Here is a 23,039-nt window from a genome sequence, read left to right on the forward strand (position 1 = left end):
CCACCCCGCCCCATTGTACTTGAGCTGCTGAACTGCTGCACATTCAGACATCCATTGCCTGCCTCTTCTATCTGTCAAATCTTGCAGTCCTTCAGCAGATCCGTTCTCTGTTCTCTTCTTTTCTCACACTAAAAACACACGCAGCGATGCGGTGATCTCTCCTCGTCCTTGTTCTGGGTCACACTCAGCTGAGCCGCGCTCTCATTATTAATGTGGGCGTATCTGTGTGCAGTCGCCATGGAAAGCAAGGGGAAGAAAACTAATGCATGGCCCCAACCCATCTCTGGGCCGAAAAAAGATACTACTTTATTGTCTCCCAGGAAGCGTTCCCACTGGTATTTTTGTCATGGGACCACAGCCTGCACAGTAAAGAACATTAACATAAAATAAGGACTTGATTGGGCAGCTTTGTGACATATCACATGACCATCTATTCATGATGAATGAGTTGTAGACATTTTTTACCAGCTTAGATTTCACTAACAGCTAAAATTGGGAATGGCGTTGTCACCGTTGACTTCCAACGCATTTTATTTTACAGTTTTACAGTTTACATTTCTGCATATTTTCCTGTCAATGTTGCTGTTTTCAGTCTGTTTAGCGTTGACATTTGAGGTCAATTGAACCTAACCGTATCAGAGTTCACTTGCAAACAGACTGCCCAACACTACACGCAGAACAAGTGCCTTGTAGGGCCTAACGATCTAGGGGGATCCCACTTTGCGCACAAAGCACCCTTGTGCCATCATGTGTCAGTGTAATGGTACAGCTGCTGCCTTTGAAGACAGCAAACACATTTGGATAAAGGTTCTCAGGAGAACAATCCAGAACCTTCCAAGATGTTTTAGAACAGGGGTGCTCATTAAGTCGATCACGATCTACCGGTCGATCGCGGAGGTGGTACTGGTCGATCGCGGCGTGACATTAAAAAAATATCATCCTAGCATCAATGCCGTCACTTGATTGATATACAGGGCAGCCATTCAGATGACAACTGAATGTTGCCCTTCGGGTGACCAATCAAACAACGTCTCTAAGTGCAGCAGAACTTACGATGTCAGCCTATCATCCATCCCCGTTACTTGATTGACATACAGGACAACCAGTCAGATGACAACTGAATTTTGACCTTTAGGTCACCGCTCATGCGTAAACAACGATGCAAAGTGCTAAGCTAGTCGGCGAATTGCGTCAGATTTTAAGCCCACGCTAAAGTTTATGGTCACTAAAATGAGTGAAGGAGCTGGACCAAGTAAAAAGGCAAAAACATATCACGGAGGTGGACTTTTTTTTCACAATGTCTTTTTCGAAGTGCGTTTGCCTGGCTAACCTGGCTATCAGCAGCTACTGTCCGGACTATGCATCCCTGGCTGATTCAATTCAGTGCAAGTCATCAAAGTAAACTCAGGTAATTACAAAAAATGTTAATAGTTAATTATGTGTGTTTTGCGATATTGGCTCATTTTGTTATGTAAGGTACATCAACATACATTGTACGTACAAATAATCCTAAATACATTTGAAAATAAATAGATGTTTTGCATTTTTGTAGTGGGTAGATCATTTTGACTCGGTCATTTTAAAAGTAGCTCGCATGCTGAAAAAGTGTGAGCACCCCTGTTTTAGAAGATACTGTTGCTATTCCTGTCCTATTACTTGTATAAGACAGGAGTGTCCGAAATGCGGCTTGCGGCACATTCTAAAAATATAATTTACAATAAAAATAAAAAATAAAAATGTAAAAAATTGACAAATCTACAAGAGTAAAGTAAAAATATTTTATAATTAGGTTGCATGAAATAGTCATGACAATAAAGTCAAAGTTTTATGGGAATAAAGTCAAAATGAAAAAGAAATGAAAAAGAAACTTTAGTTGGAAGAAAACACAGCAAAAATGTGTGGGTGGGAATTGCCAAGAAAAGAAAATTGACAAATAATTTAAGAATAAAGTTGAAATATTTAATATGTTTAGAAAATAACGTTCATACTAATAATAGGCTTTTTCACCTTTAATACAAAGCTATCAATTACACACAACCAACTAGCATTTTCATAAATTATAATATGCATTTCTGAGTTATTCAGTTGAACAGCCAAAGTCTGTTCCTGGTGGACAAAGGAAAAGGCTTTGCGGTGAGATGGACGTCGATCCTTTAGAGAAGCGTTGTTCAACAAGCTCCGCTTCCTCTCTGGCCTCTCCTCTTATGAGAGCAGCCATCTATCTCACTCCGTCCCACAAATGGACCTCCACTCCTCCTAATTCACCCAATGGAGAGATTACAGGCCCGGAACTGATGAGACCTGATGAGAAGGAGCACGCCATGGTTCTTGGGGCCACTCGGGGAGGGGAGGATGACATTGAGCTTATTGGCAAAAAGTTTGTCTGAATGTTTAGCTTTCAGGGTGGGGAGGGAGGATGGATTGAAAACAAATGTGAGGGAGATTGTTGGGCTGAAAGAGAGAAAGGAAAGACAAACTGAGCTTGTCCTTGCTGCAATGTCCTTGCACAGCTGATGAACCTGCTAAACCCTAGGCTTGAGAAGCTGACGAGATGGAGACATATCCCAAATAAATAACTGTGTATGACAACATAACCTAGGCGTGTCCAAAGTCTGGCCCGGGGGCCATTTGGAGCCGGCAGCTCACGGCACATTCTAAAAATTAAACAACATTATTTTTAAAAAGCAACAGTGAAAGAAACCGGTTTGGGGGAATTCTTCTCACTTTTATTTAGTGGGATGATCCTGGTGACAAAACATGCAAGGAGCATGAAAGGAGTGTAGTGTGCAGGCTACCAACAATCATCATCAGAGCATCTCTCATTAACATTGACATGTTGTGTTTGAACCAAGTCGGTGCACACCGGGCTCACAGCTCTCTGAAGACCTGCAGGTGATGGTCGTACTGCTCTGCGCTCTCTCTGGCCGTGAGGAGCTGCTTCTCACACCAGGTCACCAGCGCTCGCTGCAGCGTCTGAACTCGTTCACCCTGGAAGTGTTCTATCTGCAAGACATCTCGCTCACATGAATATACACACATGGGCTTTGACAGAAATATATGTCAGACTCAAGGTCCCTCACCTCCTGTTTCGCCACTTCACAAATATGATCAAACTCTGTCTCTGCCGCTTTCTTCACATCCTCCAACTGATGAAAAATTCAAGTGGATTACACATGCGGGACACTTAATTGTCAGCGTGAACAAGCACTACTCTGCTGACACCTGCTGGCACAAGGTGTCATTGCACAACAGGGTTCAATGGCTCAAATGGACTGAACGTCGATTATGTGATTTTTCATGGAAATCGGCAGATACTGATCGGTTGCAGATCGATCGGAGCATCCCTATTACTCAGTGTACCAATGAAGTATACTCACGAAAGTACTCCATTTGAAACACAGTTTACTCATACTCATACTCACAGCTGCCTTCTTGACTGGTTTCGCCTTCTCTGCGTTCTTTCTGGCAGTCTCCAACTCCACCAGTTTGCAGGTCCTTCTGAAAAGCATCTCCTGCAATGAACAGGAAGTGTGTGACATATGAAACACAAAGAATGTATAGTATCTCAAAAAAGGTATTTATTAGGTCATATTGCCAATAAAGAAAGAAGTCATTTTCACAGATGACTCTAAAGTGTATAAAAGATTCATTTTGATGGTTATCATCCCTGGAGGAGATATTCATTCATTCATTCATTCATTTTCTACCGCTTATCCTCACGACGGTCACGGAGGGTGCTGGAGCCCATCCCAGCTGTCTTCGGGCGAGAGGCGGGGTACACCCTGGACTGGTGGCCAGCCAATCACAGGACAAACAACCATTCACACTCACATTCAGACCTATGGACAATTTGGAGTGGCCAATTAACCTAGCATGTTTTTGGAATGTGGGAGGAAACCGGAGTACCCGGAGAAAACCCACGCATGCACGGGGAGAACATGCAAACTCCACACAGAGATGGACGAGGGTGGAATTGAACCCTGTTCTATAATAGCAATAACTAAATATGAGGCATTACTGTAATTGTTCTCATGAAATGAGGAAAGTCGGGCACCTTTTCTGCTTCCTGATAGCGTGACTCAAGATCCAGACCCAGCCCAAGAGTGCTGACGTCATTTTTAGCAACGTTTGCCATGTTCTTCTGCATGTGAGCAACACACAGCCTCTTAACAACAGAAAAGTGGTGCGGGAAGATGTTTCTCTATGTTCTCACAAGCACAAATTACCTTCATCGACTCAAAGATGTCTGATAATTTCACACAAATCCTGTATGAAGAAAGAACGTTTGCCTTAGTGTATGAATGTGTGGAGTAAATAACTCAATTACTAATATGAGCTGAAAATGGAACAAGAAATTCGGGGGGAAATTCACTTTCAACTATGAGCTGACCTTAAATTATAATACCAAATTATTTGGTGTACTGTGTATAATTACTTTATTCAATTTACTTATTGAATGGTGTGTGTGGTTATTTAAGATGATATTTGATGTTGATTGCTGTTTTTACAATTTATTACTATGATTATGATTTATTGACTAATTTATGGGGACACATCTTATAAATAAAACACAATATAACACTATAATAAAATAAAATAAAAACAATTTATTTGTGAAGCATAAATAACCGATAATCTTGCCTCAGGCGCCACATTTGGTAAGGCTGGCTTTGATGATACAATGTTTCATTGTATCAATGTATCATTTCGTTTTCTTTTTCTTTTTCTTCGTCTATAATGCCCATAATATTTTTGACTTAATTTGCATAATATTATTTAAAAATTCCTCAACCTAATTTCCCAAGATTTTTGGAAAATAATTTTATTTTGTTTTATTTCTCAAACGTTTTTAAAAATTCTTTGATATTTCAACTTTAAAATACCGAAATTATGTAATTAGTTTTCAAACTATTATGACATAATTCTCGTAAAATTCAACTTTTTTTCTGTAATATATTTTCTTATATTTTCGAATGTGCTACGGGACAAAAAAACAGCCATGTGTCACAATTGGCCCCCGACCCGCACATTGGACACCCCTGAACTAACCCAATAGCGTTAAAGTGTGATGTAGAACTGAGACCAGTCTTACTTGGAAAAAGCTGCTTTGTCAGGATCGTCTCCTGACTCCACACACAGATGCAGGGAGGCTGCAAAGTGCCCACAGGCCACTGCTATTTCTGCATGAGCACATTAGGGAGTATTACGCATAAAAACTGATGTCATTGTGTGATTGGGTTGTGATTTGGCCACAAAAATGTCATTGCAACACAAAGTCAAAAACGGCTTTTAAAAGCTTCTTCGTCCCTCGACTTGTGCCCTTGAACACATGATCAATTATTCTTCAACTGTCTATGACGGCAATAGAAATAAAGTTACACTTTAACCACATTTTTCCAGTTCTTACTTTGCTCACTCAGCACCACATCCAGGAATTTCTACAGGAAAGAAAATGGAAAATCAAAACTGAAAGAGGTTTTCAGGTTTGTGTGCAAGGAAGGAGTTGGACTCACCTCCACAGTATTTTTGGTGCTGCCAGTGAGAGTGAGGTTCATGTCTCGTTTGCTTTGAAAGAAGTCGTCAACATCCTGCAGAGGCAGCCAGGACGCCGTGAGACATTCTCAGGGTAAATACTGACATTCTGTGACACGCTGTCTTTTGTAAATGCTGAGCACCTTATGGCTTTCTTTTCTCATCTCTTCCACAGCTTGACTCAGTCGGTTGAAAATGTTTTTCCTTGCTCTCTGTCGACCTGGCGGCTGCATGTGGAGACAGAGAATCATGCTGACTGTTCTGAAAAACCCAGAAGAACCTAGACCCATTTCGTGCCTAACACAGGTGTGTCCAAACTCTTTCCAGCAAGGGTCACAAACTGAAAAATGAAAGGATGCATTTTATAAAGCATGCTAAAAGGTTAAAGGGAACCTATTATGCTTCTTCCACTTTTCCAACCTATAACTGTAGTTACAAAGTTGTATTCTCCTGTTAAACCATGCCAAAGTTTCAGATAATGAGGGTTGCAGGGTGAGCCCTGAAAGAAGTTTGGGTTGGCTCAAAACGCTCGGTTTGAAAAGGCGTGGTAAAACTGCCCTTTTGTGATGTCACAGAGGAGATGACCTTATATGGCATGGCTATAAGCCAGATAAACCCTCTGCCCTCTCCCAAGCCCTGCCCCTCTGTTTACTTGCTAGCAATGGCTCATAAGGGAAAGCCACATTTGTTTCCTAAAGACGCCATCATCAGGCACAAGCGGTTGGAGTTCCTGATTCCCTACCAGCAAAGGAAATGGATTTTATTCTGTCAACGGCATTTCACACTGGACTGTTTTGTGAACATGGGCCAGTATGCAGCTGGACTATTCCCACCACAACTAGTGGCTCTACCCAAATTTTGTAAACACTGCTCGTCTCTCAAAACACATTACCCGTTACCGATGCTGTCGAAAAAAATGCAAAAATGCTAAAGCTACTTACCATTGAGAAACGTTTTGAAGTAACCTCTTTTCTTGAGAAAACTGTATGTCCAGTCTCTACTTCCGGATTGGATTCGGGTTCCAACACATATGGCTGTATATTTAAAGCCGAAATTTTAAAAAGATAAGTTGCCGTTTATTATGAACTCCTATGCCGTTTATCAAGTCCTATAAAGTTATGTTCGCAGTCAGCGGGATAAACCCTGGAGTGGGAACAACCACAGCGGAGTGGGCGTGACTGGAGACAGGCTGTGGGTGGAATACATTATATATTTCCCATTTTCGCGTGAAGCAGGAAATCCAAAGAAATCCAGTTGAATAAGTACAGATTCTGGAAGAACTAGAACGATTTCTGTGCTGGTTATGGTGTGTACCTGCTCTATAGGAGTGCACAACTCAATACAAAGTGCAAAAAAAATGCATAATAGGTCCCCTTTAAAACATATGTTAATTCATTCATTTTCTCCCGCTTATCCTCACGAGGGTCGCGGGGGGGGCCTGGAGCCTATCCCAGCTGTCTTCGGGTGAGAGGCGGGGTACACCATGGACTGGTGGCTAGCCAATCACAGGGCACATATAGACAAACAACCATTCACACTCACATTCATACCTATGGACAATTTGGAGTGGCCAATTAACCTAGCATGTTTTTGGAATGTGGGAGGAAACCGGAGTACCCGGAGAAAACCCACGCATGCACGGGGAGAACATGCAAATTCCACACAGAGATGGCCGAGGGTGGAATTGAACCCTATTCTCCTAGCTGTGAGGTCTGCGCGCTAACCACTCGATCGCCGTGCAGCTCTAAAACACATGTATTTAATATTTCAACTGTATTCTACAACATTTTCTCTCTTAATATTGAAACTTTATTCTCATAAAATGTCAGCTTTTTTAACCCCTTTTCTGCATTTTTTTTTTATTTTCCAACCCTGGTAATAATAATTATAGATATTATGAATAAAAGTAATTCTGAACATGCATTCAAGCTACACTGGAGTACATCACATAGCACAGTTCCACATATCGTAAACGGAACAAAAAGAAGCATATCTTATTTGCTCACCCCCAGTATTCCTGTATTGTAGACATGTTATTCTTGTAATCCAGTATTATGATTTTATTCCATTTTATGACTTTCCCGCCCCAACTTAATTTCCCAAAAATTACAAATATAATTTGTTTTGTTTGTCATACTATGACTTAATTTTTTAAAATGTAACATTTCAACTGTATGCTACTAAATTTTTTCGTCATATTTTGACTTTATTCTTGCTGTTGTTCTTTTTTTCATTATTATTTTCAAACTTTCTTTTACAAATGTTCCCACAATGTATTCACCTTATTCCCATACAATATATTTCCCCCAACTTAACGTTCCACTAAAGTACCGCTTTATTCATGTTTTGTGTGATTCTCATAATAGTATGGCTTTAAAAACGCCCTCATTATAATTTCCTTTAATATTTCAATGCTGCTACTAAAATGACCCCCTCCCCACAATAATATGTTGTTATTTTTTCTCTTTTCTTGTTAAGTTGCATTTTTAGAACGTACCCTGTATCATCCTCCTCCGTGAGCCATAAACTGGGATAGCAGGATGACTGTCATACGACAAGCACTCCAAACTGTTATGTATTACATCATTAACACACACGGATGTGCCGCCCATGGACTGGATCTGATTAGATTCCACGATGTTGCTCTACTCACTTCCGAGCTGGTGAGGAAGATCTCCAAAGCTTTGTTTTTGCCGAGTATGTCATGTGCTGCGACCTGGTGGAGGAAGGTCTGCAGTGCCGCACAGTATGGCTGCAACTCTTCCAAAGCCAAGAAACCTACAGGAAAACTATTTAGCTCAAAGTACTAAATAAAACTTTCAGCAAACGGAGAATATGATTCAATTTCTAAGTTCAAGTGTAAATTCCAAGTTTTATCACAACACGTGCTCACCAAGCTGCTTGAAGATTTTTCCTGATGAATTCACCTGAGCCTTTGCAGGAAGAGGAGGAAACTGGGGGGGAAGCACCGTTTTACAAAGACTCATTGTTTTCCAAGACAATGTGGCATTTTTTCTATTGAATTCTTTGTGAACACATTCTATATGATAAATGCCACATAACCCCCGCTACAAACAGTGGTATCACAGTACCAGTATACAGGAAGTGTTGCACAACCAAATATACTTCCTGGTATGATTATGCTGCATTGACAGTCAAGAATAGCAAACGTACTTTACTATTCAGTAGCTTACAAACAGGAAGTACTAAAATCACTCTTATCTTCATTGTATCCGCAACCACTGTGCACAGCCTGATCTGATTAGCCCTAATCATGATATTTTTAGCAAATAAAGTCTAGGTGCTATCTGATCTACTCCTGATACTGTTTATAGAGAAATGTGTCAAAGAAATACATTGAGTGGGACTACTGACAATGACCCCTTGTATTCCGGGGACGTCCTCCTGAGTAAACAGGTGCTGCTGCAGCCACTCAAAGTCCTCATAGGTCCGGTCCACGTGGTACTCCCCTGTTCCAGATAGCTGCACCCGACAGGAAAGACAAACGTGAGAATGGATAGACAGAGGTTCACATCTTTCCACATTACGTGAAAATGGATTCCCGATGAATGCATCGATAGTTTATATTAGAAGGCACGTGGGCAGACAGATGTTGACATTATGTGTGAATGAATAAGCAGATGTTTACATTGTGTGAATGGAAAGATATTTCTATGATGTGTAAATGGATAGACAGGTGTTTACATTGTGTGGATGGACTAGTGTAAATGGATAGACATGTAGACCACCTATGTTCCTGACAGTCACATTAAACAGAGCACCCCATATGTGCATGCCGAGAATCAGCCCTGATAAAGATTAAAACTGAGAAATATGGGCGATCACAGGTAAATCCTTTAGACACCGATTTATTCAACGAGATTCATGAGATGAGGTAAGTCGATGAGAATACATACTTCATATTGCATGCTGTGACTGTTTGTGGTTGGCTGAAAAATGTGAACTCATTATTTGCCATTATACTTTCAGCTGCCGTCAGGTTGAGTTCCTGAGTTGCCATTATGCGTGACGTCTATCTTGATCTGACATGTGATGGGATAATTAATAGCAACATGTACATGCTGGTTCAGACGGTTACATTAAATAGTGGTTGCTGTGATTGTTTATTGCATTCAAATGTGCCTGACACTCTGAAAAACCTGCCTGTGAGGTTTTGGTGAAGTGTATGCACTGTGCGCCTGTCAGTCAATTTAGGTGCGCTTAGCCTGCGCCATGAACAGACCAGGACGGAGCTGGTGATCTTTCAGCACACCAGCTAAAAATGTGTACACCTCCCCCTAGTGTGCCGCCACGCCCATCTCAGCACAGCCCAATCTACGAAATTGGCTGTGCACAGTGGTGCGCTGGACGACAGTACCACTGCATGGGGTGCGCCATGCTGTGCCACCCTGCGCCACCTTGCTTTGTGCCACAAAATTAGATCCCTATGTGTGAACACAGATGTTTCCACAGATGTTTAAAGCATGGGTGAGTGGGTGGACAAATGTTCACTTTTTGTGTGAATAGATGTTGAAATTATGTGAACTGACAAATGATTTATGAATGGAAAGACGGATGTTTAAATGATGTGTGAATGGACAGACAGAGGTACGTGTTATCTGGGCATACAAATGGCGACATTGTGTGTAAATGGATAGACACAGGTTTAGATTGTGTATTATATGGATAGAGTCCATCCATATCCGTCTATCTGATAAATAAATGTTTACATTATGTGTGAATCGATAGAGGGGTGTTTAAATTTGTGTGAATGAACAAGTGTTTATTTGATGTGTGAATGAATAGACAGGTTAACAATACATGTTTGAATGTCTTGGCAGATAAATAGTGATATTATATGTGAATAGATACATCTTCAATTTGTCAATGGACAGACATTTATATGTTGTTATGACTAAACAGGGAGATGGTGACATCATCTGAGTGGACCCCAGGTGTTTATATTATGCGTGAATGGATAGACAGAAGTGTAAACGATGCACGAATGAGAGGACAGATACCCAAGTACTATAAGTACTTAATAATTTAAGTACTAATACTGTGAATGGACAGGCACAATAGATGAGTGTATTTTTCTTCCTGTGTAAATTAGACTGTATTTATGCGTACTGTGAAGAGATAGACAGATTATGTGTGAGTGGCTAAACAAATGTGTATGACTGATACTTATTCAGTGTTTCTCAGCACTTACTAATAGCCTGTAAATAGTGTGTAAATGTACAACAGATGTTTAAATCGAGAGAATGAGTACAGATCTTTACATGCATGTGGGTTAAAATTTAGCCCTGCAGGACTTGAGTATTGTATATGAGTGCTATGGTGCTTGGCGGGACAGGCCACTCCTTGCACAAAGTAAACACAATCTTCATCTGCAGATACATTTCCAGGAGAGCATCGTCAAATGGAAAACATGTCATTCTGACACTTTTGCGTGACCATATTTACACATTAGACTCTTACTTCTGTCACCAAGCATTTGAACTAGTGCTTTGAATTCATATGGATTTGTCTTACTTTTTGAGAGACTATCAGAAATGTGAGTCCATCCACTTCTTTCAGCACCTCTGTAACCTTCACGCTGTGACCATGGACACTCAAAGTTGATGCCTCTTCTTTTGCCTCTGTCTGTCAAATCAAACAAACTATTAGCTGCAGCACGAACCACTATGTTTCATCACAAATAACACTTCTGTCTGTGGAAACGGCTGTCACATGATTGTCAGATGCTGCCATAATAAAGGTTTTCAGCTGTACTCACCATCATCGTCAAGGTTTTCTCTCTCGTTTTCAGCTTTGGGAAAATGTCTCTATGTGTTCATAGAAATGCATAAAAGCTCTAAAGATCGTTTCTCTCCAGTTGAGCTGCAAATGCTGAGAAAGCACAGGATATCCTTTGGGTCAAAGTGCACGCTGGCTTGATGAGAAATGGGGAGTACAACTGTGCCAAATTCTAAAGTGCTGGCCAAAGAGGAAAAAAAAAAAGAATGTTGTGTTAGTCAGTAACTTTCGACACACCCACACAGGAAAAAGGGGCATGACGGCCCAACTGGTGATCTGTAAAGAAGTGTTGAATTTACAACATATGCAATAAAACATAACACACACTACGGAGACTGAAGATAAAACACAAGACTTTATTATGAACGTACAGTACATGTTATATATGAAGCGATTCTTTGTCCTCAATCCTCGTAGAAGTGCAGCTCCTCTGTAAAACTATCAGTAAATATGTCCTCCAGGTCCCCAAAACAGAAGAGGCAGCCGCTCTCGTCTTCATTTACGGACTCCAACAAGACGTTGTTGCTCAGGAAGCCATCATGGCCCAACTTGTCATAAAGCCTCCTTTTCTCTGTATCACAGAGCAGAGTGTACGCTTGGGAACAAAAGGAAGAAAGGTTCTGCAATTAAATGCTTTGGCACTATGTACTCTTCTACCACGAGGTGGCTGCAACAGAAGGATTGCATATTAAATAGCTATTATAGGTACGTTGCAAATTACAATATGGTTGTGTTTTCAGGTCCATATCACCAAACTAGATGTTTTAAAGACAGATTATTCAGACAAAATTCAGGGAAACCATAAAAAAATTGTACGTTGTTCCCTTGTTTATTGCGAGGGATAGGTTATCAAAAATAGCCTGCAATAAGTGAAATCTGCAACAATTAAACGTTTTTAAGGGGACCTAATATGTTTTTTCTCTGAACTATAAATGTAGTTAGAATGTTCTATTCCCGTCTTAAACAATGCCAAAGTTTCAGATAATGAGGTGCGGACGCAGGATATAAGTTTATTTCTTACTCAGCTCAGAGCTAGTGAACATTGTCCACTATTGTCCACCGAGCCCTGCCCACGTCTATTGCTCACCATCACGGCTAACTTTCTCCTCCATGGCTACTACACTCTGTTCCATTCATTCGCCAAATGCTAATATAGGGACACACAAACAAATGCAACCCTTCATTATTTTGTTTATCAACCTTGGTGGAATTCTGGGGGCATGCCATTCATTTATCTGTATAAATATGAAAGCATTTACTTTGTTATTGTGTTTCAAAAGAGTGTATTGCGTGTGATTGCAAAGAACACCATTGAGGCAGATATTTGATTTGCTATCTTGGTGATTTCTATAAAAGCTGCGTTGTGACAACCAGATACATTCGTTGTTTAGATGGGTTTACCTTCGACAATCTCCCTGAAAATCGTCTCTGCGTCGGCGCTTCTGGTTTTATCAGGGTGGTATTTAAGGGCAAGTTTGCGGTAAGCCTTTTTTATCTGCCTCTCACTTGCCGTCTGCTCCACGTTGAGTGTTTCGTAGTAACTTTTGCTGATTACTGCTTGAGATAAAAGAAGGAAGAGCAGCAGGAGAACAAGACACGGTCGTACTGTCATGTTTTGTTTGTTTGTTTTAACCAACTGCTTCATCTCAACATGCAAGGGCACCTTTTTGACAAAATAAAGACGGCTTTTGAGCACACAAACAAATGACGATACGTCACATAAACATATGAAATACACATTTTCTGCCAGTAGGGGCAGATGAGCACTTTACGAGAAAACAGCGAAGAAGAATGTCTTCTTCGGTGGTTTTAAAAGGAACCTCTAGCAATGTGTAAAAACATCATCGAGGCCCTTCAAGAATAATTAAACAACACCGGCGCGTTTTTTTTAATCAAAGACAAGGACTTTTTGCTTCTGTTAGGGTGACGTGTTTTTGAGTGCCTTTGTGGATTATCGCCGTCTACCATATTTGTGGTAAGATAGCTTTAGCATTTAACTAGCGTAATAGCGTTGATTTCCCATAAGGTTAGCAAGCACGACGTGTTATTTAGCCCAACGTTGTTCATCTGACATTGACACTGTAATTGCTTGTTTTGGAGCAGTAATTTCAATGCATGAACGAATTGTTGCCTCCTACTCAACACTGATAACCAGGGTCACTGGTGTTATTGATGTTGAGATGTTTTTGTCACGTTGTTCTGAGCTGTGTAGCCCTCACAAGTTGTGTTGCCTCTAAGGAAGTCTAATTTGCTGTATTTTGCAGCTCCTGACAGAGGAAGGCTGGATCCGAGGGAAAGCGCAACTCATGACTTCCATTTGTACACATGCAAACAGTCACCAGGATACAGTAGCCCTCATACACATGAGTGCTGTTTTCTCCCCGAGCTGGGCCGAGCGCCATGCCTGATCGGGACGGCTCCTACCTGTCAGGTGGCGGTGGAAGTGGTGGTAATCTGAGCGAGGAGGGAGGACCGGGCTCTGGTTGCACTGCAGAGGGCAGAGGAGGGTCAGGAGGGGGTGTTGGTGGCAATCTGTCCGGCTCTGGGGGGATGGGGGGCGGCGGGGCACTCGGCAACGGCAACAGTTGCGGGAACGGGAGCAGCGGAGTACAAGGTGCTGGGCTGGCGCTGGATGGCGTCTGCAGAGACTTTATTCGCAATGTTTGCAAGAGAGGCAAGCGCTGTCGCTTCAAGCATCCTGACTTTAATGAAGTGCCTGACTTGGGGGTGCAGAAGAATGAGTTCATCTTCTGCCATGATCATCAGAATAAAGAGTGCCTGCGCTCCAACTGTCGATTTGTGCATGGATCCAAAGAGGATGAGGACTACTATAAGAAAACAGGAGAGCTGCCCCTCAGACTGAGAGGAAAAGTTGCAGCACGGCTTGGCCTTTCCCCTATGGATCTTCCCCATAGCAGAGGGGAGGTCCCAATCTGCAGAGACTTCCTGAAGGGGGAATGTCAGCGAGGAAATAAGTGTAAATTCCGCCATGTCCAAAAGGACTATGAATATGAACCTTCCAGGGTTTCCGGGGGTGGTGTGATTGGGCCTGGTGCTGGTGGAATGGTGAATGCTGGAAATGCTATAGGTGGTGGAGGAGGAGGAACATGTGGGGGGATTCCAGGACTTGTCGGTGCAGGGGTTGGAAATAACATGATTGGGATGGGTTGCCCCAGTATGGGCGGGTGCAGAGATCCAGGCCTCTCGGGTGTCGGAAGTGTCGGTGCGGGAGGAATGAGTGGCTGTCTGTCAATAGGTCCTTCAGGACAGAGACGGTACGACAGGAGCTCCCTGACAGTGTACGACCCATTGCTTGAGGGCGGGCTCTTTGATTCCGGCTCTCTGGAGGGCTCACTGGACCATGCCGCCCTCCAGATCAAGAGACGGAGGTTAGAGGGGCTACGACTGGCTGATGGAAGCGTCGGAGGCCACTATGAGCTTGGTGTCCAGGCCACCTTGCCCACACGCCCTCTGGAGTACAGGTTTCTGGAGGAAGAGAACAACCTCCTGAGGAAGAGAGTGGAAGAATTAAAGAAACAGGTGAGAACAGCTCTACATTCAATGATTCAACTCTAAATGGCAATCACTGGCTGACGACAAACAAGGCGTGCGAGTATTGGCCCTGGCTTGCAGCGGTGTCGGAAAAAGGCTGAATATACAAAGACGCTTAGCCCCCCCCCCCATGAAGTACCAATTACCAAGGCAGAGAATAACTTCACCTTCACCTTTTTAAGGGTGTGGGCCTTAAAAAGAAATATATGGCATAACAATGTGAGTACATCATCAGCAATTAATTTCTCAAGAGCATTTAACATTGTCATTGGAATGTCAAAGGCTTTTAAATACAATTAAAGAAATAAACTACATAAACAAACCCCAATGGCACAAAGAGACTGACTGACAGGAGGGTTCACTTACTCTAGTCATTCCGCTACAGAACCAACACTCCCAGGTGTTGAGACTGATGGAGTGAGACCTCTTGTCATCCAGCCTGTTTGTTAGAGAGAAAAGAAACACACATGCACGTGTCAATAAATTGAGGTCGGCAAAATGGAGTTCTTTTGTATTTATGTACTGTGATGAATTGATTTGTTATCATGACAGGCCTGTGCTGGTTGTTACTTGACAAGAACTATTTGTAAACATTCTCGACTTCACAGGTGTCAAACCTTGTTGCCACAAACGAAGTTCTCCTGGAGCAGAACGCCCAGTTCCGCAGTCAGACCAAGGTGATGGCGCTGTCCTCCACCCCGGCCCCCACTGAGCAGACCCTGGCAGCCCCTGTAGGTGCAGTCAGCTCCTACAACCACAGCATCGCCCAGACTCACACCACCCTAAGCAGCACAGGACTGCAGCCTCGGCCGGTCACCCAGCAGGACCTTGTGGCGCCCACTGGCGCTCCTGCGGCCCCCCCGACCAACGCCGCTCCGCCAACAGCGCCTCCCCCTCACCTCAACCCGGAGATCACGCCATTGTCGGCCGCCTTGGCACAAACCATTGCCCAGGGTATGGCTCCACCAGTTTCTATGGCGCCCGTGGCTGTGTCCGTGGCGCCAGTGGCTGTGTCAATGACGCAGCCTCTGCCAGGCATCACCATGAGTCACGCCACCACGCCGATGGTGTCGTACCCCATTGCCAGTCAGAGCATGAGGATCACCACTTTGCCTCATTAACTCTTTCTCAGAAGCTTCGGTACTGCCACAGTCTCCATCTGTACCGTGTGAAGGAGGATTTGGGCCACACTGGTAGTTGGACTTTTATTTGATGTCATTTTTAAATTGAGAAGAAAGTCAGAATAATACAAACGGAAGTAACTGGCTTTCCACTAAATCATTATTTTGGGGAGAGGCGGTCCCAACAGTATCATATTCTCTGAGGGATACTGCGACGCACTTTGAAAATCTCTGTTGTTGTTTTACCTGATAGAAGCACTACACAGTGCCATGACAAAGTATTCACCCCAATGTTTTAATCAAAGCAAATGAGCTTTTTGATGAATTTGTGCCAGTAATTTAAAAATAGATAAGTATTCACTTCAATATTTAAATATCCATCCTTCCATTTTCTACGCTGCTTATCCTCAACACGTTTGCTGGCCCTATCCCAGTTGACTTTGCGTGAGAGGGGTACACCCTGGACTGGTCACTGGTCACCAACCAATCGCAGGGCACACATGCATTCACACTCCCACTTATCCGATGGCCAACCCACGCACGCACGGGGAGAACATGTAAACTCCGCACAGAGATGCCCAAGCAGATATTCGAACCCAGGTCTTCCCGATCGCCTGACTGCGTGCAGCCCTCTGTGTGAATGAAGCAATGCGTTCATACGTAATCATTCATGCATGTCAGTCAGTTCTCCAGTCTGATCTCTATTTACTGTTGCACTGTGTGCACACTTTAAAAGGGGTGAATACTTAAGCAAACACTTATTTCGCATTGACATATTTTGATACCAGTTTGTAGTTTTTTGTTCTTCTTTGACTTGAAAGGGGATTTTTTTTGTCAAAACCAAATTATATCAATAACAACAACCAAAAGCTTAAATGTTTAAGGGGAGTGAATACACTTGGCAAGGCACTGTAGGAGTATGTGGTGTATAATGATATGAATTTCAAAGAATAAGTTCAAAGTTTTTTGTTTGTTTCTTTCAGCTTTTTCCTGATTACGGAGTCGCCACAGCGGGTCTTTTTGATCCGCATAGTGATTTTTGGCTTGAGCCCTTTATATTCTGGATGCCCTTCCTGACGAATACAGTGGAGATTACAACTTAAAAAAATATATTCTATTCGGATTTTCATACAATTTTTCCTCTGGAATTGCAAACCTTATATTAATAGCACATTTTTTTCAAGACTTTTTCTTATTTCTATATTAGACCTTTTTTTTGTTGCATATCTTTATTTTCTTAGACATTTTCTTCCAGTGTGGCCCTCATACCTACAGCTGGCAAGGCAGCGTAATCCTATGATTCCCCACCAGAGGGTAGTAGAGAGACTTGTGCACCCCTTGAACCAGGTTTGGGACTACTCTAAACGACTATTTAACTTAGTGATGTGGTCTGTTCAGTCATGCACACCACAGGAGACATTTTTGTGAATTCATTGATGTGTGTGTATTTGCCCGTGTTGCCGCACACAAAATAAATATTGCATCCGCAGACCAAGCGTGTCTTATACTTGAAAAAGGGCGGAGTCACATGTCAACTTGTTTTGCTTTCACAGCAACATGACATCCGTGTGGTTGTCTCAACAAACGCAACAGTTGGTGAGAAAGGAAGACTAATCTTATAGGAAGCAGCTCCCACACCTATAGTGACAACATAAGTACACCTGTCTTAAAGCGGATAGTTGGCAACAGTGACACCCCCCACTACTATGAAGTTGGGATCGCAGCTAGCGGCACAAGCCAGCACTTGGAAGTGACCACAGCAGCCATGGGTGTAAGAAATTAAAAGAGATTGTTTTCACGGGACATCCAAAGAAATACAGATGGAATAGGTGCAGATTCTGTAATATCTAGAAAGCTCTCTGTGCCGGTTATTGTGTGTAGCTGCTCTAAATGGCCGAAAAATGAGCATAATAGGTCCCCTTTCACCAATTCAAACAAATCCAACATCAAAATGTTCAGCTCACTCAGTACAGGTGAACTACCCATTCAGGTTTTTCAAAATATTCCCACATTTAGTGTCATTTCATATTTTCTGTGAAAATCTTTCGTTAGAAATAAATGGCCATTTTAAATGGTGCCGTCTGCAGGTGGAAAGTCAGACAGCGGTCACTGTCCTCATATCACAGCCAGAATTGACAAGACAACAAATTCTGCTTTCTTGATAACATAAATTCTTGATTGCAACCATCAACCGACTTTTGGAAACATTCCCACATTGACAGTAATTTGATATTTTCTATGAAAATCCAACATGAAAATGTTCAGCTCACTCGAGAGAAGTGTGCTACCAATTCCTCCACCCATCCATCCATAGTTAAAGTTGGGTATCGCAACTGGAAGAGCGCATGGATCCAGACCCAGAGATGCATGGTTCATTGTATGTTTTAGCATATTTCCACAGCATTTCAGTCTAGCTTCAGCTCCTGAACGGCTCCTGTGTTTCATTCCAAATTTCAGATTTGTGCACCTTTTCAAATCATTTCAGTTTCACATCAGCTTTTTAGAATTCTTCCAAAAATAAGTGTAAGTGTTGTCATTTCTCAAATCAAATCCTTTGCCGCTAAAGCCATCCCATGTCCAAAAAGATATTCCCTGAGTTTGCAAATAATATATAAATATGACAATGCCAAAAATGTGAATAATACAACAAAACACATAGTATTATCGACATCATCACGCTTGTATCGAATTGATTCGCTCCTCGACAGTATCGATGTTTGGATCGATCGGCCTACCAAGGAGTCAAGGATGCACATTTGTTCCAGTGGGCGTGTTTTCATTCAGTTAACGGGACTGTGAGAGAACGAAGAGCAGAACTTTTAAGAGCAAACTCAACCAAACTAAAAGAAGACGCAATAGAATACAACTAGAAAACATGCAGTTCAGCTCTTAAGGCACTTAGTCGGATCAATGTACGTATAAGGAATTTGGTCCTGCAAGGACACTCTTTAACAGACATTTTGCGTCATACGGGCATTCCCGGGAGTTCCAAGGCTGAAAGAAGACAATGCAAAGCGAGAAATCTGAGCCGAGCGATCCGAAAGTCGCCGAGGGTGCTGGCCCGGGCGAGGCCGAGAAGAATGCACCGAGCCCCGGCAGCGAAGTGCAGACGTTTCCGCGGGCCAAAGGCATCGGCGCCGTGGCAGTGCTGTGGACTTTTGGGAAGTGTCTGGGGGCTTTGCTTCCCGTCTACCTGGCAGGATACTACCGGGTCAGCACCAGCCTGCTGGTGTGCGGGATGATGGTGTACACCGGGTGGAAGCACGCCCGGGAGGCCAAGGAGGAGAGGCTCAAGTCGGCCATGGAGCTCCTCTGCGACGAGCGGGAGCACAGCCACTTAAAAATGTCCAAGATAAAGAAAGATCTACCTGCCTGGGTAAGACATAAATGTTAAAGTTCATCTTTATTGATACTTGACGAAGACGTCATGTCTGCTTCTGTATGTGCTTTGGCTGAAGCTCAGCATCTTCAACTGCAAGCCTGCACTGAAAGGACACGAAGTATCTTGGTGCATGACTGAGCCCAAAATGGGCATGCAGAAATAAAGCACATGTTCGTCATATGGCCACACCCAGCTGAGGTTCCTGTGGATCATTTCTGTCTGGGTGATTTTCCATGAGGGTGTTGGTAAATAGAATGCATGAAGCAGTCAGCTGCTGTGTAAGATGAGGATGCTCTTCAGAGAGACTACTCGTTACAAATCTTATGTCATCCCACGATCAGCAATTGTTTTAGTAGTGATGTCGTTTCTAAACGATGATGACGTTTAGAGATTAAAATACATACGTACAAAAGTACACACTGAGAGGTGTTAAATTCATTTAACATTCATTTATTTGAATAGTTTATATTAATTTGTTTTTAACTATTTACTTTGTAACAATTTTAATTGTCATACCGTTTCAGTCCATGTGTGTATTTTATTTATTGTTATTTTGTCAATATTATGATATAACAATATACATTCCATATGTGCATCTACAGTGTTTCTCGCAGCACTGCACCCTATTTGTCGCAGTGGTGGGTTGCTAATGGTGATTATGTAATGATGGAATAATCAAATTTGCCTAATTGGTCTTCTGTATTCGCAAACAAATATTTTAGAACTACAGATGACTTTTATTCGGTCACTTTTTGTTGCAAAAAAGCGAGATGGGAGGATCTCACAGCAGCACCCACTGTGATTCAAATGAGCGATAGAAAACTTCAAGATGCATTTTCATAGCGCAAGTCGCTTTTTTGAAAAAGAGGTTCTCGATTTGTTCTCGATCGTTTGTTTTGCATGTTTGTCACATTTAAATGTTTCAGATCATCAAACACATTTAAATATTCATCAATGACAACACAACTGAACACAAAATGCATTTTTTTACATTTATTATTAAGGGACGGGAGAAAAATCCAAACCTACATGGCCCCTTTGTGAAAAAGCGATCATTATAAGGTTAAAAAGCAATTTCTAAAGCGTTGGGACTCCAGCAAACCACAGTGAGAGCCTTTATCCACAAGTGCAGCAACAACTCATCAAAGAGGTCACAAAAGACAACATCCAAAGAACTGTAGGCCTCAGTTGCCTCAGTTAAGGTCAGTGTTCATGACTCCACTATAAGAAATACACTGGGCAAAAACGGCCTGCAGGCCAGAGTTCCAAGACCAAAAGCACAGCTGGACAAAAACAACATTAAGGAAAATACTCAGAACCTGGAAGACTAACTGTGATAATGGAACCATAAAGTCTGCCGTCTACCAAACCTCAAGCTGAAGCAAACATGATTTCTGCAGTAGGACAATGATCCAAAACACACCAGCAAGTCCACCTCTGAATGGCTGAAGAAAAACCAAATGAAGACTTTGGAGTGGCCTAGTCCAAGTCCTGACCTGAATCTTATTGAGATGATGTGTCATGACCTTAAAAACACTTGATGGTGAAGATGCTGGAAAAGCCTCCAATGTTGCCCAACCCGTTATTAGCTTTAGGGGGAAATCACTTTTTCCATACAAGGCCGTGTAGCTTTGGATTTATTTCTCCCTTAATAGTAAAAAGGTTCATTTCAAACCTGCATTTTGTCTTCAGTTTTGTTGACTTTGACTAATATTTAAATTTGTTTGATGATTATCCAACATGTAATTATTATATAATTAGTTGTTTTGTATGTATATTTTTTGTATTAATATTTTTTATTTCAGTATTCCATCCATTTTCTCTGCCGCTTATCCTCACAAGGGTCGTGGGTATTTCAGTATTTTTTTCTCCAAATATCTTGAGTATGTAAAAAGTGCTTTATAGGTACAAAATATTGTTATTACTATTGTGTTGTTGTTATTGTCATTTTTTATTAGACATATTTAAAAAATGTCATCTCATATTTAGATTGCAAGGTCTTGAAAAAATAAGAAATTTATAAGAGATGTTTTGATACATTTTGCATATTGAACATCCTTAAACTCTGCCGGTGTCCCTAATGTGGTGATATACCGTATATGTACAGTACACACAATGTATTGCCAATTTATATGCCACATCCTATGTGCCCTACACAATGTAAAAATCTTTGTTTTCTTTATTTTCTACCACAGGTAAACTTTCCAGATGTTGAGAAAGTGGAATGGCTGAATAAGGTAAGGAAAACAAGACTTGCCATTTGTTTGTTTGGCGTTTACTAAAGCACACACATGCTACCAAACACAGCTGCTATGCTGACTGACATTGTATTGCTGACATGTGGCACATGCACAGTGCTTACGGTAGCAGGCTGCAGCCATGAAAAGGCCAACCCCTCTGTTATCGTAGCCCCTCAGCCAGTCTGTACTGCAGCAGAAGCAGCAGGATGGGTGCCAGACAACCCACTCAACATTTCCACTTAACTGCAGCCCTGCACACAGGAAGGGGGAGGAGCAGCCCTGTGCATGAAAAGAAATTAGCCATTGTGCACCCCCTCCCCCCTTGATACTGTAGTTACACAAAAGTAACATCCACCATGTTAACAAGATCACAAGATGTTGGAGCCAGACAAAGTCGAGTTTTAAGTGGTACGACTGGAGGACATGGAGGCCTCCACATGAGCTGATGACTCATTCTTCACTGATGCCTACTTGTTAGCAACTGTGGCACAAACAGTCTGCCCATGCACTTCATTCTTTCCCCCGTGGGACAGAATACTGTCCAAGTTGCGGTGCTGTTTGTGAGGATTGGAACAACTGCTCAGCCACAGCTGCCTCAGTCACTTAAAGGGGAACTGCACTTCTTTTGGAAGTCTGCTCATCATTCACAATCAATGCACATGTGAAACATATTTCTTTTTTGTGCCTCATAACACGAGACAATTTGTTAATTTGAGCTAGCTTACAATACTGTCATTGGGATACACCTATTTCAACGATGAACAACATTTCATGGTTTGATGTCCATGCTGTGATCATGCATTAACACGTACACTCATGATAACATGGAATAGTTGTAGTTTTTATTTTTACATTCTTGGGCTAGAATACACAGAAAGGGCCGAAAAATGTGTTCATGTTGCTAAGGATTGTGAATGATGGGCAAAATTCCCAAAAAGTGCAGTTCTCGTTTAAATACAGCATTTGTTAAACAGTGAGCATAATGTTAGCACTACAGCATCACATCGCTATGCTAGTGTTTCTAAGGTTTGTGTCCTCCTGTCCCAATCCTTAGTGTTACATCGCTATAAGCCATCTATTTCATTGGACCAGTGCAAAGTTACAGTGTATATGTAAAGAGTAGATAAAGTATACAATATATAATAATGCTCCTTCCTGGAGACACACACGCATATGTTTACATATGCACAAAAGGGCCCAACAGGGTTTACTGAATTACTGCCAATTTAAACTGTCTACATTGCAGCATCAAGGCTAGAACTTAGAGAACATGCTTCCATTACTCCTTTGTTGAACCTCTGGGACTTATTCATAATTATTGAAAAACAATATGGTGCATATAATTATACCATATAATATTTAATATATAATACGGTATAATATGAACTGTAACTTTCAAGACAAAATTTGGTC

General features: G+C 42.0%; 4 protein-coding genes across 9 annotated transcripts in view; 2 read left to right on the forward strand and 2 right to left on the reverse strand.

The window, feature by feature from the left end:
- Window positions 1-2,003: 2,003 nt before the first annotated feature.
- Window positions 2,004-11,533, reverse strand: si:dkey-28n18.9 (sorting nexin-6). Of its 3 annotated transcripts, none has more exons than XM_058055504.1 (15): window positions 11,312-11,533; window positions 11,068-11,178; window positions 8,908-9,015; window positions 8,426-8,486; window positions 8,186-8,310; window positions 5,676-5,759; window positions 5,514-5,588; window positions 5,408-5,438; window positions 5,093-5,180; window positions 4,227-4,266; window positions 4,055-4,141; window positions 3,423-3,512; window positions 3,081-3,146; window positions 2,873-3,003; window positions 2,004-2,451 (listed from the first exon to the last, which is right to left on the reverse strand). In XM_058055504.1, the coding sequence occupies exons 1-15, from the start codon at window positions 11,315-11,317 to the stop codon at window positions 2,262-2,264; spliced, it is 1,293 nt and encodes a 430-aa protein (XP_057911487.1). In that variant the 5' UTR covers window positions 11,318-11,533; the 3' UTR covers window positions 2,004-2,261. The 3 variants fall into 3 exon arrangements, with proteins under 3 accessions (XP_057911487.1, XP_057911488.1, XP_057911489.1); XM_058055505.1 differs by having other exon boundaries at window positions 2,005-2,301; window positions 11,312-11,529; XM_058055506.1 differs by having other exon boundaries at window positions 2,309-2,451; window positions 2,864-3,003; window positions 11,312-11,527.
- Window positions 11,534-11,605: 72 nt separating this feature from the next.
- LOC131106437 (dnaJ homolog subfamily B member 9-like) lies at window positions 11,606-13,084 on the reverse strand. 2 transcript variants are annotated; one of them, XM_058055508.1, is made up of 2 exons: window positions 12,733-13,084; window positions 11,606-11,902 (listed from the first exon to the last, which is right to left on the reverse strand). In XM_058055508.1, the coding sequence occupies exons 1-2, from the start codon at window positions 12,974-12,976 to the stop codon at window positions 11,736-11,738; spliced, it is 411 nt and encodes a 136-aa protein (XP_057911491.1). In that variant the 5' UTR covers window positions 12,977-13,084; the 3' UTR covers window positions 11,606-11,735. The 2 variants fall into 2 exon arrangements, with proteins under 2 accessions (XP_057911491.1, XP_057911490.1); XM_058055507.1 differs by having other exon boundaries at window positions 11,606-11,926; window positions 12,733-13,077.
- zc3h10 (zinc finger CCCH-type containing 10) lies at window positions 12,660-16,297 on the forward strand. Of its 2 annotated transcripts, none has more exons than XM_058055503.1 (3): window positions 12,660-12,811; window positions 13,596-14,871; window positions 15,492-16,297. In XM_058055503.1, the coding sequence occupies exons 2-3, from the start codon at window positions 13,732-13,734 to the stop codon at window positions 16,002-16,004; spliced, it is 1,653 nt and encodes a 550-aa protein (XP_057911486.1). In that variant the 5' UTR covers window positions 12,660-12,811; window positions 13,596-13,731; the 3' UTR covers window positions 16,005-16,297. The 2 variants fall into 2 exon arrangements, with proteins under 2 accessions (XP_057911486.1, XP_057911484.1); XM_058055501.1 differs by lacking the exon at window positions 12,660-12,811 and adding an exon at window positions 13,064-13,306.
- Window positions 16,298-18,782: 2,485 nt separating this feature from the next.
- The window catches only part of esyt1b (extended synaptotagmin-like protein 1b), a 31,620-nt gene continuing 27,363 nt past the window's right edge, over window positions 18,783-23,039 (forward strand). For both annotated transcript variants that reach the window (XM_058055732.1, XM_058055733.1), the window contains exons 1-2: window positions 18,783-19,380; window positions 21,582-21,623. In XM_058055732.1, coding sequence (XP_057911715.1) covers window positions 19,012-19,380; window positions 21,582-21,623 — 411 coding nt within the window. In that variant the 5' untranslated portion in view covers window positions 18,783-19,011. The remainder of the gene's footprint in view (window positions 19,381-21,581; window positions 21,624-23,039) is intronic.

The sequence above is a fragment of the Doryrhamphus excisus genome, chromosome 18 (assembly GCF_030265055.1).
Source record: "Doryrhamphus excisus isolate RoL2022-K1 chromosome 18, RoL_Dexc_1.0, whole genome shotgun sequence".
Classification (NCBI taxonomy): Eukaryota; Metazoa; Chordata; class Actinopteri; order Syngnathiformes; family Syngnathidae; genus Doryrhamphus; species Doryrhamphus excisus.